The 16,098-nt window shown below is 39.1% G+C and overlaps 2 protein-coding genes across 2 annotated transcripts in view; both read right to left on the minus strand.

Annotated features, from left to right (window-relative positions):
• tspan14 (tetraspanin 14) overlaps positions 1-16,098 on the minus strand; it is an 81,560-nt gene that overhangs the window by 43,794 nt on the left and 21,668 nt on the right. Inside the window, exon 2 of the mRNA XM_003224091.4 lies at positions 6,773-6,870. Within this exon, the coding sequence (XP_003224139.1) occupies positions 6,773-6,853 (81 nt within the window). The 5' untranslated portion in view covers positions 6,854-6,870. The remainder of the gene's footprint in view (positions 1-6,772; positions 6,871-16,098) is intronic.
• Positions 1-16,098, minus strand: part of LOC134297668 (uncharacterized) — a 345,438-nt gene that overhangs the window by 23,035 nt on the left and 306,305 nt on the right. The gene's annotated exons all lie outside the window — the stretch shown is intronic.

Genomic DNA, 16,098 nt, shown 5'->3' on the forward strand with positions numbered 1-16,098 from the left:
TATTTACAGTGGAATCCCCAGAAAATGCTTCAGCTGTACTCTACAAAATAGAAAATCAGCCTGTTTAGTACGTATCACAAATGCTAATTTATTTTTGGGAAATGATTTTTATACCTATTTTATATAGCTTTATACCTGGGGTCACAAGAAAATGTCTTGCGTGGAAAAAGGTCACGAGAGGAAGAAGTTTAAGAGGCTCTGGCCTAGATGGTCTTTGCTCAAAAGATTTGTGTCAAGAGCCTTTTTGTTACCGTATTTACTCTTTTCTCCTTTTATGACTAAATTACTTTCCCCAAAATTAGGGTGTGCATTAGATTAGTGTAATATGGTAAATACTTCTTTGGGTTTCAGGGTTTTGAAAATTGAGGTGCGGCCTATGGCCATACCACCCTGAACATGCCCGATCTCGGAAGCTAAGCAGGGTCGGGCCTGGTTAGTACTTGGATGGGAAAATTGAGGTGTATATTAGATTAGACTCGAGTAAATATGGGTATTTTCCTATGACACTTTAGCTATGAAATTTTGGGATCTGTAGTTTGGTGAGGCACCAAAGACCTCTGGCTGAGAGTTCCAAATTCTGCTTTCCAAACTGTAAATCCCAGGTTCCCACAGGATAGAGCCATGGCAATAAAATCAAACCACTGCCCTAGAATTGTTTAGTGTAAAAGGACCTTTAGAAGTATCTGGTGTAAAAATTAAGCATGCCACAAAAGACAGTGACTAGGAATGACTTTATTGCTTTATCTCTTACTGTACAGTAAAAAGAAATACTGTATATACTCGAAGATAAGCCTAGTTTTTCAGCCCTTATTTATGAGCTGAAAAAGCCTCCCCCAGCTTATATTCGGGTCAAGGTCAAGCCAGCAGTGGAGCCTGGAGGCCACAGTATGTTTTCTTTTCCAAAACCTCCCTCCTCTGCTTCTCCATGGGCTGGTTATCTTATATATTTTTTGAGAGACAGACACAGAGACAAGAAGCGATTGTTTTCAAAAGCGAAAGGAGAGTGTGAGAGAAACCCTTGCAAGCCAAATTGCATGGGTAGAAGGGGAAGAAAAAATATATTCTTGCAAATTTGCACGATTCATTACTATTACTATTATTACTATTACTACTATTACTACTATTATTGTAAGAACATTTGAGTCCAAAGGGAGGGAAGGAGGGAAAAGAGAGCAACAGAAAGTGTGTATTTCTTTTTATTCCCAAGGAAACAAAAATGAGGTGGGCTTTTTTGGGAGGGGGAGAGAAGCCTTTTCTGGCTACTTTTAGAGTTTGAAAAAGGGAGAAAGAAAAGAGGTGGGAAAGGGCAGGAGAAAAGAGGACAAAGTTGTTTTTAGGGGGACTTTGCTTGCATTTCTTCCTTGGGTAAATGCATGCCCCGAAGCTTCTAAATATTTATATAGATATTCCCCCTACAAATACATTAATATATGAATTTTCCCCACATATGTTTACAGGTCTTTGCAAATCCTATGTAAATATAGATAACTAGAGATTTCCATGTACCTGTATATCTGTTCCTATATGTATACATTAATTTTATATATGAATTTTATATGAATTTTACCCTCACATGTTTGCAAATGCAGAGGGAAAATGTGTGCGTGTGTGCGCGCACACATACACACACACACAGATGTCTAGATAGATATAAACATTGATAAATAGGGCTTGCAAATATTGCAGGAGGAAAATGCACATAGAGAGAGGATTTGCAAAGGTTTCAGAGGGAAATACACATGTGAAATTAGTATATGTAATGATAGATCTATATCTAGCTCTGCATTATTTATGTAGCCATTATATGTTTGCCTGTTAGTATGTTGGAAGCTGGCCTGAGTCCCCAGGGGGAGATAGATAGGGCAGGGTACAAATGAAGCTAGTTGATGATGATGATTATTATTATAAAGTTATTGTTGCTTTTCCACTTATAGAGTTAGTTTACCGTTTTCTTTGAAATACAGTAAGTATTCAAAACATTTAACCCACTGATGCCTCAATTAATGTAATTTTATTGGTATCTAATTTTATTTTTGAAATTTACCAGTAGCTGCTGCATTTCTCACCCTCGGCTTATACTCGAGTCAATAAGTTTTTCCAGTTTTTTTGTGGTAAAATTAGGTGCCTTGGCTTATATTCGAGTCAGCTTATACTCAAGTATATACGGTAAATTATATGTTCAGTAGATCATAGAAGGAAACAAGTGCAATGATGTAAACTAAACTGTTGCTACAAGAATTAAGTTAATGCTGGTGCTGCAAAGTTATCTCCCTTACAAGAAAGGAAGTGAGAGCAGACTGTGCTCTTGAGATTATAAATAGTCAGCTTTGCTCAGAGATAAAGGGTTTAAGTTGTTGAGGAAAGCAAAATAGACTTTCTAGGTCATAACTGTACAACTTGTGATTGACTAAGCCACGAGATGCTGGTAAATTTCCTAGTTTTGTTGTTGATTAGAGTAGCAAAACTAAAGACATTCTATTCTACAGCATTTGGCAAAGCTTCAGGAGCGCTTGATTAGCTAGATCAAACTTGATGGGTTACATAGTGAACAGGATGACAGCAAAACAAGTAAAGTTTTATACCAAGAAAAATATATGCGAGAGAGGAAAGGACAAGTCAAAGTCTTGTGACATTTTAACTAACATTTTAAATAACTAACATTATTATTACAGAATGAACTTTTGCAGACTGTCTTTTAAGATGATGCCACAGGACTATACATTTTTGCTGCAGCAGATGAATAAGTTTGTCCTTTTGAGATTGTTAGAATAGAATATATTTCACCAATATATATTTTGGCCTGCCTTAGGGGAGCATGCTCGCTCCATCAATGTTTAAAATTTACACAAATGATCAGCCATTGCAAGAAGGGACAGAGAATTTCATCTATGCTGGAGATTGTGCAATCAGCACTCAAGCAGGGAGCTTTGAAATGGTTGAACAGAAGCTCTCTGAAGCTTTATGTGGTCTTACTGCCTATTACAAGGAAAACCAGCTGATTCTTAATTCATCTAAAACACAGACATGTGCTTTTCATCTTAAGAACAGACAAGCATCTTGAGCTCTGAGGATTACTTGGGAAGGAATGCCACTGGAGTATTGCAGCACACCAAAATACCTGGGAGTTACTCTGGGCTGTGCTCTGACTTATAATAAACAGTGCTTGAATATCAAGCCAAACATGGGTGCTAGAAATAATATTATATGAAAGCTGACACAACCTGGGGATCACAACCAGACACAGTGAAGACATCTGCACTTGCGCTTTGCTACTCTGCTGCTGAATATGCATGCCCAGTGTGGAATACATCTCACCATATTAAAACAGTGATGTGGCTCTTAATGACACATGCCGGATTATCACTGGATGCTGAAGAAATTATACTGTTTAACCGGTATTGCACTACCTGACATCCGTCGGTAAGTAGCAGCCTGTAATGAAAGGACCAAGGCATTGACATCTCCGACCCATCCTCTGTTCAGATATCAGCCTGTAAGCTAACACCTTAAATCAAGAAATAGTTTCCTAAGATCTACAGAAATACTCACAGGAACACCTCAGCAAGAGAGAGTCCAAAAGTGGTAGGTTGAAATCCAGAACCTCAATCGGTGGCTGACACCAGATGAGAAACTACCCCTTGGGCACACAGAAGACTGGGCAACTTGGAAGGAGCTGAACAGACTGAGCTCTGGCACCATGAGATGCACAGCTAACCTTCAGAAATAGGGCTACAAAGTGGAGTCCACGACATGCGAGTGTAGAAAAGAGCAAACCACAAACCACTTACTGCAACATGCACAAAGGAGGACCTTCTTGCAGCGACACGAGAGGCACTTGAAGTGGCCAGCTTCTGGACAAAGGAAATTTAGTATAATGCTAAATTTTTAACTTTGTTCATTGTTTATATTCTCAATTTGCTTCTGACACGATAAATAAATAACCAATGTCACCATTTGACCATCACAAAAAGTTTGTGAAAGGGAAAGTTAGCAAGTCACACATATTCCATTCAAAGAGATACAGGGGCTGAGTAACCACAAATACACAGAGACGTTTTAGTAACATTTCCTAGTGCCTGGAGATTTGGGAGTTGAATTGCCGATCTCATTCTTCCAGAGCCACAAGCCAGGACTTGTACAGGGAGTACGTTAATAGTAGACGTTTTTAATCTAGTAAGAAAGACTCCCAAACATACCAATCAGTGTTTACAATCTTAATGGGAATAGGCAGACAGAGTGAGTAACACAAACAGAGGGCACAGGGAAGAAGATATATTGTTGATAACGCATAGTTTTACCAAAAGACGTTCTTGAAAGACAGAATGGAGAAACTCGACAAATCCAAGTCATCCACATTCACACAATAGAATACCGTATATACTCAAGTATAAGCCAACCCAAATATAAGCCGAGGCACCTAATTTTACCACAAAAACTGGGAAAACTTATTGACTCAAGTATAAGACAAGGGTGGGAAATGCAGCAGCTACTGGTAAATTTCAAAAATAAAAATAGATACCAATACAATTACATTAATTGAGGCATCAGTATGTTAAATTTTTTAGAATATTTACATAAAACTGTAATTTAAGATAATAAGACTTTAATAAGATAAAACTGTCCAACTCTGATTACCTATATACCTGAATATAAGCCAACCCGTATATAAGCCAGCCAGGACCCTCACTTGAGTGTAAGCTAAGTGGGGCTATTTCAGCCCTTAAAAAGGGTTGAAAAACTCAGCTTATACTCGAGTATATACAGTAATTCAACTGACATCACATCTTTGTAACATGAGTGAGCCATAATAACAAGATGTGTATTTCCACTAATCTCAGACTTTGGGGACCCTTGTATGATAAGTCTTTTACGGAGCGCCTCCAAATACAAGCAGTACCCAAGTTATGAACAAAATAGGTTCTGTAGGTTTGTTCTTAAGTTTGAATTTGTTTGTAAGCTGGAACAGGTGCATTTTGTAAGTGTAACTCCAGCGAAAAGTATATCTCTTTTTTTAGCTTTGGATAGCATAGGGAAGGGTTATTACCACTGGGGTGCCTGTGCTCCTGTTCAGAAGATTTCACCTTGCTTTCTTTCCCTGTGATAATTGGATTTTTAAAAAATTGGCTTGTTGAGGCAACAAGGATTGGTGATAAACCTTTAGTTGAGACATCTTTTTCCCCATGATAACTATTTCAGGAGTGAGATCACCTTCCTAGGAGTAGATTTCTCCCACTTCCTGTTGTCACACCCCACTCTTAACTATGAGCAGGGCCGGCCCTAGGTAATTTCGCTTTGTAAGCGAACCTAGTGGCCGCCCCCCCCCCCAAAAAAATTGCCCCCCCCCCTGAACATACCGGCTTCGGCGGCGGTTTGGCGGCGGCGGCAGCTTCGGTGGCGGCGGCTTCGGCGGCGGGTGAAGGCCTTCCGCGTTTGCCAAGGAGGGAGGCGATGGTCCCCGCCGCAGCCTCCCTCCTTGGCAAATGTGGAAGGCCTATCTGAGGCCTAGCTTTTCTCCCGAGGTCTTGCGAGGACTCGTGAGACTTCGCGAGAAAAGCTAGGCCTCAGATAGGCCTTCCGCATTCGCCAAGGAGGGAGGCTGCGGCGGGGGCCATCGCCTCCCTCCCAGATGAAGGCCTTCCGCATTTGCCAAGGAGGGAGACGATGGTCCCCGCCACAGCCTCCCTCCTTGGCAAATGCGGAAGGCCTACTGCGGCCTAGCTATTCTCGCAAGGTCTCGCAAGACTTCCCGAGAATAGCTAGGCCGCAGTAGGCCTTCCCCGTTTGCCGAGGTGCTTTTAAGTCACCTCAGGGATTTCCAAGACAAGAAATAATCAAAGGTGATTTTGCCAGTCCCCTTTTGGGATATTTATTCTACATCACCTGATAATCATTGGTGCTCTGCCATCCAAATACGAATTTGGGGATGGCCCTGCTTAGCTTCCAAGATCAAGCAAGGTCTGACACTTTTAAGCTATTTAGGCCCTAAAGAATAACAAGTGTTATACAAACAGCTAAGGCCACATTTATATTAGTGAATAAATTGAAACAAATGTTAACGTATCCATATGCTCGCATTTTGAATCTAAAACTGTTCTATCTTGCTCACCTTACACTGTCAATTTTGTGATGACTGATGGATAGAAAATATATGCTAGAATTCATTAATTTGCCTACCTTACTGAGTATTAAGGTTACTATTTTCGAATGCTGTATTTCTTAAGTAATAGCTTTGTAGAAAAGGATGTTGTTGAACAATTTTTTCAGGTCTGGAAGTAAACTCTGGGAGGAAATATTTAAATGGTTGTAGAGTAGAGCCAGAAATGAATAATAATAATAATAATAATAATAATTATTATTATTATTATTATTATTATTAGACTTTTGAAATATTCAGCCTCATTTCTCCCCAGGGAGACTCAAGGCAGATTCCAACATACAACAGCAAACATTCAATGTCTCCATAAAACAAACAGATTCTGACCTAAAATCCCAGAAAACCGCACATATGAAAATAATATTAAGACCTAACATCATACTGGGGGGTTTAAAACATCCAAATCTTGCTGGAAGAGGATCCTCCTAACATGCCACTTGACAATTTGTGCTGCCCACAACAATTCATATTCAAATATTCAGTGCATTTACTTGGAAGCAAGTATTTAATTTCTTTTAAATTAAGGCATAAGTACTATTTAAGGAGTGGAACATGGCTCATTTGGCAATGGTGAACCTTCTCTGTAAAAAATACAAAGAAACAAGTCTTTGTACTTACCCAGAATACTATGTTGTAACTAAAGAGCAGGTACTTGTACCAACAGCTGATTTCAGCAGAAGAATACCGGTAGTAGTGCATCTTTTATGGAACGGTAACTGTATAGAATTTGGAAGAAGAAAGAAAGAAAGATCTGTTAGCAAAATGAATGTTGTGACATTCCACTTGCTCAAGATACTTCAATGCAACATAATCATAGGCTAAGAATAATTTCCATGATTTAGGTTCATTTGGTTTCACAAGTATAGCAACTGACTGATGTCTATAACATTTTCCGGGAAAGAATTTTCTACTTAGTTCAATGGGATGAATATCCAAACAAGCCTTCATGGAATCATTACCAAAAGTGCATTCACAACTTGTCCAAGTAGGAACATGAAAATTATATAATCCATTTCATTAAAAAAAAAAAAGAAATATTGCCCTCTGTTTGCATTTAAGGTTTTTTTAGCTGTCAGAAAACAGGGAAAAATATATAAGGCAGTCAAAGTTAAACAAACTGGCATTATAAAGCTCCAAACTATCAGCTGCTGTTCTTAGATTTTCCAACCATCTTAGAGCTGGAGCTTGTAGCAGAAAGGATCATCATCATCATCATAGCAAAAAATCATTACAGTAGAGTCTCACTTATCCAAGCTAAACGGGCCGGCAGAACCTTGGATAAGCAACTATCTTGGATAATAAGGAGGGATTAAGGAAAAGCCTATTGAACATCAAATTAGGTTATGATTTTACAAATTAAACACCAAAACATCATGTTATACAACAAATTTGACCAAAAAAAGTAGTTCAATATGCAGTAATGTTATGTTGTAATTACTGTATTTACCAATTTAGCACCAAAATATGATATATTGAAAACATTGACTACAAAAATGCCTTGGATAATCCAGAACCTTGGATAAGCGAGTCTTGGATAAGTGAGATTTGCAATTTTTGCTTGTTAACGCTTATCTCTGAAATACCTGACCAGTATTTGTTATTACTTTTTTCTCCCACTTTTATTATTTAATTCCCTCCTCTCTCAATAAGGAAATGATAATTTGTTGATTTGTTGAGTAAGTAGGACACATTCTGCTTTGGAATACACAAGGCAACTTACACAGGTCGCAATGACACAGAAGCTCTTAAATGACATGTCAGTGTCATGCTAATACTGTGCTAGATGAAGTGTAGCTCTTCACATGCTTTTGTGATGCAACTCTCAGCATCTCTTATCCCTGGCAGTGTTGGTTAACACTGAAGAAAATTGCAGTCCAACATCTGAAGAACTACATTTTGCTCTCACCTGTGATGGACAATATCTATTATGGTGGGACTGAACTCAGGCTCCAGCTTCTCTGCTTTTACAGCAGAAACATGAAGAAGAATACATAGATTTTCATTTCCATTTATAATTAACTGTAGCTTGCCATGTTCTACCACTGGAGTTAATCTCAACTATGGCTTGTTTCAACAAGTCAGCTTCAAAGTATGGTTTATGAGTAAGGTTCATTTTAAACAGGTCTCCAAGAGTAAAGAAAAAAAAGGGAAGAGACACAAACATTTATTATTCCAGTACACCTTGGGCCCTTTAATTTAAATAATCTTCATGACCCATATACACAAGAAGAAGAGAGACGTCAGCTTATTTTTAAAAATACAGTTACATTGTTATTCAGGAGTATGATTTAAAAGATGTTAAGTATGCTTGTCAAACAAAGAAGTCCACATAAAGGTGAACCAAAATTCAGGGTTCAAATGACATACTAAACTTCAATTAATAAAAATGGGAGCAGAGCATCCATTCTTTCCAGGGCAATAGGGCAGGCAGGCAGTTGGGGGAGTTGAGATGAAGAGGGGAGAAGAAGATTAGATAAAGATCTACTGGACTCCTGGCTGAGAACTATATTGGATTTGGACCTTCCTAGTCCACGCCATCACAATGGTCATTGTTTGACCATATAACCAACCTACACTGTGAACTCTAGTTGGCTGTTTTAAATTAATGTGGATGTTTGTTTGGTTTTTAAGTTATTATATGATTTTGTCTGACTACATGTTGTTTAATTTATTGATGTTATGTTTAATTTACTGATTTTAGGCTTTAATTTGATGTTAGGTTTTAATGTTATTTTTATATGCAGGGTTTCTCTAGGATTTTATGTCAGTATTTGTTTATGGAGGCAAACTATATTTCTCCATACCTCACAACCTCTGAGGATGCCTGCCATAGATGTGGGTGAAACGTCAGGAGAGAATGCTTCTGGAACATGGCCACACAGCCCGAAAGACATACAACAACCCTGTGATCCCGGCCATGAAAGCCTTCGACAACACAGTAGTTACTATTATTATTATTATTATTATTATTATTATTATTATTATTATTATTATTATTATTAAACTGGTACTTGCAATAAACCACTGCTTACCCTGATCTCTAAAGGTACTGTTCACAACTTTTGATCAAGGTACTATTTATTATGGTGTTTTCTGGCAGAGAGAGCTTTATAGAAAGTGTTTGGCTTTGTAGCTCTTTGCTTCTTGCAGGAGCTCCCTGCCAAAATGATTTTTTTATGATTAAGTGACCTTTCACAATTTGAAATGGTAACAAAAATTCTGTTTGTCTTCAGAACTTATGCCCCACTTTCTAGCCAAAAAGGAGATTCCAAGCAGCTAGCAAAATCTTTAGGGTATCATTAAAAACACATCAAAACAACCATTGACTCCATACTCTCCACTGTCTCCAAAGATTATGCCTTAATCCTCAACTTCTCAAGTAAAGCCATTGGATGACCAGCCTCATAATTCTATTCTGAATTTTACTAGGTCCCTCTTATTTGGGTATTTTAATCTAATGATTCTATCTTTATATTGCTGCTGCAGTCCCCCCACCTATGAAGTTTGACTGAATTGTATTGGTGGTTGTTTGATATTATTACTGTTGTATTAAGGTTATTAATAATACTGTTGTATTATTAACTGCAACATTCACGCTGGCCTCCAACTGACAAGAGTTCTTCCCTCACCCTTGACTTTCCACAGATATATTTAAACATTCCTTGCTTAGTTTTTCCATACCTCACAACCTCTGAGGATGCCTTCCATAGATGTGGGTGAAACGACAGGAGAGAATACTTCTAGAACATGGCCATACAGCCCGGAAAACATACAACAACCCTGTGATCCCGGCCATGAAAGCCTTCGACAACACTGTTGTATTAACTTTTGTTTTAACTTTTGTTTTATTACCTTATTGTGTTTTAACCTGTGTATATTGTGCAAATGTATTTGTGTCGTTACTCTTGTAACAATGTGAGCCACCCCGAGTCCCCGCGGGGAGATGGTGGTGGGGTATAAAGTTTTTTTTAATAATAATAATAATTATTATTATTATTATTATTATTATTATTTTATTATGACACAGCAAACAAGATAGATATGCTGGATTTCATATCACAAAATCACAAGTCGAACACTTCCCAAGTGTCTAGGACTGTGTGATGTATTTTCGGATGATGCGGGCAGATCCCAGCAGGGTGGTCTTTTGCAGTTGGCAGATCGTAATTTTGTCAATGTCTATTGTTTCCAAATGCCAGCTGAGATCTTTTGGCACGGCACCCAATGTGGACCACCTGCACTGGTTTCTGCCAGAGTCTTTGAAGTTCAATCTTGAGGTCCTGATAGCGGCTGAGTTTTTCCTGTTGTTTTTCGTCAATGCGACTGTCACCTGGGATGGCGACATCAATGATCCAAACCTTTTTCTTTTCCACAACTGTGATGTCTGGTGTGTTGTGTTCCAGAACTTTGTCAGTCTGGATTCGGAAGTCCCACAGTATTTTTGCGTGCTCATTTTCCAATACTTTTGCAGGTTTGTGATCCCACCAGTTCTTTGCTGCTGGCAGGTGGTACTTGAGGCATAAGTTTCAATGAATCATTTGGGCCACATAGTTGTGCCTCTGTTTGTAGTCTGTCTGTGCAATTTTCTTACAGCAGCTGAGGATATGATCAATGGTTTCGTCGGTTTCCTTGCACAGTCTGCATTTTGGGTCATCAGCTGATTTTTCGATCTTGGCCTTAATGATTATTATAATTATTATAATTATTATTATTGACACTGGGAATTATACTGTCAAAGTGGGTGGCCTCCTTCCCGAATCTCAAACAAATATGTTGTTCAATGGTGAGAGAACTCTATTCTGCGGACATAATCAAATATGTTTGCCTATTGAAAGCATAGCTCTTAGACACTATGGCTACAACGGGTTCTTGGTATCTGCTGGGGTTTGGTTCCAGTACTCAAATGGAGAAGAAAATTCATGTGTATTGAAGTGTCATATGTGTACGTGTGCGTGCGTGCATATGCATAGTAAAATATTATCCCTTATAATTCTATTCTGTGGACATAATCAAATATGTTTGCCTATTCAAAGCTCTCAGACACTCGCTATACTACAATGGGCTTTTGGTATCTGCTGGTTCCAGTACTCCCATGGAGAACAAAATTCATGTGTACAAGTGACATATTATACATACATACATAAGGTAAAGGTTTCCCCTGACGTTAAGTCCAGTTGTGACCGACTCTGGGGGTTGGTGCTCATCTCCATTTCTAAGCCGAAGAGCCGGCGTTGTCCATAGACATCTCCAAGGTCATGTGGCCGGCATGACTGCATGGAGCGCCGTTACCTTCCCGCCGGAACGGTACCTATTGATCTACTCACATTTGCATGTTTTCGAACTGCTAGGTTGGCGGAAGCTGGAGCTAACAGCAGCCGCTCACGCCGCTCCCGGGGTTTGAACCTGGGACCTTTCGGTCTCCAGCTCAGTGCTTTAACGCACTTCACCACCGGGGCTCCACATACATACATACATACACATGCATAGAAAATATTGTCCCTTAAAAAAATCAAGCTTTGCTTTTGGTATTTTTAAAACAGATATTTTCAAACCATGGATGGTTTAATCTGTGAGTGGATATTGAGCGTCAACTACATTTTGCTCTTCCCAAACATGTTCATTTGTCCAAAGCAGAGCTCTCACACATTATGACTCGCCATACTATTTGGCTTTTCCTGAACATATTTTCTTCTGCATATTTATGGCATAAAGTATCTTTCGTATCTGGCATCAGACAGCCACAAATTCACTGACAAATCTGAGCTTTTAACTCCCAGTCTGGATAAGACAACTAAATAATGGACTGTCTGCATTTGAGGACTTTCTATTAAAAATCAGATATATGTCCCTACAGAAGCCACATTTCCACAATCAGAACCGTGAATGTGCACTGCAGAAGCCTTACAAAAATATAAGTTTGCTAGCTGTGCCCAGCCACGCGTTGCTGTGGCGAAGTATGGTGGTATGAGAAATAAAGTATTGAGGAATTGGTGGTAGTTAAGGTAAAAAGTAAATGTTTTCCCCTGACATTAAGTCCAGTCATGTCTGACTCTGGGCGTTGGTGCTCATCTCCATTTCTAAGCCAAAGAGCCAGCGTTGTCCGTAGACTCCTCCAAGGTCATATAGGATGACTGCATGGAGCGGTGTTACCTTCCCGCCGGAGCAGTACCTATTGATGCATTCACATTTCCATGTTTTTGAACTTCTGGGTTGGCAGAAGCTGGGGCTAACATTGAGGGCTCACTCTGGTCCCCCAATTCAAACCTGCGGCCTTTTGGTTCAGAAGTTCAGCAGCTCAGCGCTTTAACACGCTGCACCATCAGGGGATATTATTTCATAAAGGTTGTGAATACACAATATTTCTGATTGTTTGGTTTTTTTGTCTGTTGGAGGCCAGTATGAATTCTGCAATTAGGAAAAATGATTAGGATGTAATGGCCTTGCAGCTTTAAAGCCTGGCTGTTTCCTCCCTGAGTGAATTTTTTGTTGGGAGGTGTTAGCTGGCCCTGATTGTTTCCTGTCTGGAATTCCCTTGTTTTCAGAGTGGTTTTGTTTGTGATATTTTATGTGCTTCTGTTGTCTGTGGCCCTGAGAAAACAGAGGATTTGCCAGACTTTGATGATGGGAATACTTTGTTGGGAGGTGTTAGCTGGCCCTGATTGTTTCCTGTGTGGAATTCCCCTGTTTTCAGAGTGTTGTTTTTTATTTAGTGTTCTGATTTTAGAGATTGTATTGTTCTGTTTTGTTATACCACAGTAATTTTTATATATTCTGATTTTAGTGTTTTTGAATACTTGGAGCCAGATTGTATTCATTTTCACGGTTGACCGCAACACAATAATAATAATAATAATAATAATAATAATAATAATAATAGTAATGATAGTAATAATAATGACTTTGGTAATACACAGTGCTACACTCCCTTCTCAGCTTCCTTTCTGGAAGAATCCTTTCTTGGGAGGTGTTAACTGGCCCTGATTGTTTCCTTTGTGGAATTTCCAATTTCCCTACTTTCAGACTGTTGGTCTTTATTTACTGTCCTGGTTTTAGAGATTATATTGTTCTGCATTATTCTGTCCCAGTAATTATTTCATATTAAAGTAGAATCTCACTTATCCAACATTCGCTTATACAATGTTCTGGATTATCCAATGCAGTCTGCCTTTTCATAAGCAATGTTTTTGTAGTCAGTGTTTTAAATTCATTGTGACATTTTAGTAGTAAATTTGTAAATACAGTACAGTAGAGTCTCACTTATCCAACATAAACGGGCTGGCAGAATGTTGGATAAGCGAATATGTTGGATAATAAGGAGGCATTAAGGAAAAGCCTACTTAACATCAAATTAGGTTATGATTTTAGAAATGAAGCACCAAAACATCATGTTAGACAATAAATTTAGCAGAAAAAGTAGTTCAATACGCAGTAATGCTATGTAGTAATTACTGTATGTATGAATTTGGCACCAAAATATCACGATATATTGAAAACATTGATTCCAAAAATGCATTGGATAATCCAGAATGTTGGATAAGCGAGTGTTGGATAAGTGAGACTCTACTGTAATTACTACATAGCATTACTGCGCATGGAACTACTTTTTCTGTCAAATTTGTTGTATAATATGATGTTTTGGTGCTTAATTTGTATAACGATTACCTAATTTGATGTTTAATCAGTTTTTCCTGAATCCCTTCTTATTCTCCAACATATTCACTTATCCTGCCAGCCTGTTTATGTTGGATAAGTGAGAGTCTACTGTATATTGATAATCTTATAGTATCTGCTTAGAACTGGATTATATGAGGCCCCTTCTTCACAGCTGTATAAAATGCACACTGAAGTGGATTATATGGTAGTGTGGACTCAAGATAATCCAGTGCAAAGCAGATAATATAAGATTATAAATGGGTTATATAGCTGTGTGGAAGGGCCTTGAGTCTACACTGCCATATAATCCAGTGCAAATTAGATAATCTGTGGAAGAAGCCTAAGTGAGGCCTAAGTCTGCCTGTCCCCTAATTGAACCCTGGCTGTCCCTTAGCTGAGTTGGTTGCTAGGAGACCAAGTGAGCAGAGATCAGCCCTCTAAACTGGCAGCAATTGGATAAAAACAATTATTGCTCCCCCTCTAATTAGAACTTTATTTTTCTTTTCTTTTTGTTGTATCAACCTAGTGGCGTGGATGATGGGTTGTGTTGTCAAATTTCGAGGTTGGGGGGCCTGTAGTTTTGTTGTTTTGTGGGTTGCCATGATGCCATCACTCATTTATATGTATAGATATAGATTCTTCAATGTCTTTAAAGCATAGCCAGTTTGTTTAAAAAAAGAAAAACTAACAGAACTAAAATATACATCAAATATGCGATTCAAGAAATTCTTGTTCTTTTTCTATAACCCTTATGAACCCTCCACCCACCACCACCCAAAACCACAACGTAGAAAAAGTAGTTACATTAAAGGCAAACAAACTTCAGTATGTGGCATCCTAAACCACTGTCCTTCTGTGTTTAGTATATGCACTATTTTTGTGTATGCTTTTGTTTTTGTTCTGTTTGGTTAGTTATTTCTCTGAATTCAAGATAGATACTTTTAAAATGCTAATAAAAATAAGTAGCATATGTCATCTGGCATATCTAGCCATGGAGGCAGCTTAAATTGCCTAGATAAGCACTAGCCTACCTTCGAATTATGCAAACCTGATAAGACAGAGAAACAATTAAAGAAACTTCCATTTATGTTGTGTAGGCCATCAGCTACATACGCACTACCATGCCACTACCAAAAATCTACAAGGAGAGTCCATCAGTAAGAACAAAAAAAGTGACCAGAGGGCTTATTCTAAACTCCCACAAAGAAATAATACTAATTTTCCCAGGGAACATCCCAGATATTGACTGTATCCAATTACTGCCATTAATGCTGAAAGGAATCTGAGCTGTATTTTAGTGTCCCCCTAGGAAATACCTTCCCTAAGAAGCCCACTCAAATTAGGACATGCCGGAGGGTGCTGGTGATGTTACGAAAGCTTGCAACAGCACTCATAGAATCATAGAATAGTAGAGTTGGAAGAGACCTCATGGGCCATCCAGTCCAACCCCCTGCCAAGAAGCAGGAAATCGCATTCAAAGCACCCCCAACAGATGGCCATCCAGGCTCTGTTTAAAAGCCTCCAAAGAAAGAGCCTCCACCACAGTCCAGGGGAGAGAGTTCCACTGCCGAACAGCTCTCATAGTGAGGAAGTTCTTCCTGATGTTCAGGTGGAATCTCCTTTCCTGTAGTTTGAAGCCATTGTTCCGTGTCCTAGTCTGCGGGGCAGCAGAAAACAAGCTTGCTCCCTCCTCCCTATGACTTCCCCTCACATATTTGTACATGGCTATCATGTCTCCTCTTAGCCTTCTCTTCTGCAGGCTAAACATGCCCAGTTCTTTAAGCCGCTCATCATAGGGCTTGTTCTCCAGACCTTTGATCATTTTAGTTGCCCTCCTCTGGACACCTTCCAGCTTGTCAACATCTCCCATCAACTGTGGTGCCCAGAATTGGACGCAGTATTCCAGGTGTGGCCTGACCAAGGCAGAATAGAGGGGTAGCATGACTTCCCTGGAACTAGATGCCATACCCCTATTGATGCAGGCCAGAATCCCATTGGCTTTCTTAGCAGCCGCATCACATTGCTGGCTCATGTTTAACTTGTTGTCCATAAGGACTTCAAGATCTTTTTCACATGTACTGCTGTCTACCCAGACGTCCCCCATTCTGTATCTTTGCATTCCATTTTTTCTGCCGAAGTGAAGTATCTTGCATTTGTCCCTGTTGAACTTCATTTTGTTAGTTTCGGCCCATCTCTCTAGTCTGTTAAGATCGTTTTGAATTCTGCTCCTTTCTTCTGGAGTGTTGGCTATCCCTCCCAGTTTGGTGTCATCTGCAAACTTGATGATCGTG

The sequence above is a fragment of the Anolis carolinensis genome, chromosome 3 (assembly GCF_035594765.1).
Source record: "Anolis carolinensis isolate JA03-04 chromosome 3, rAnoCar3.1.pri, whole genome shotgun sequence".
Classification (NCBI taxonomy): Eukaryota; Metazoa; Chordata; class Lepidosauria; order Squamata; family Dactyloidae; genus Anolis; species Anolis carolinensis.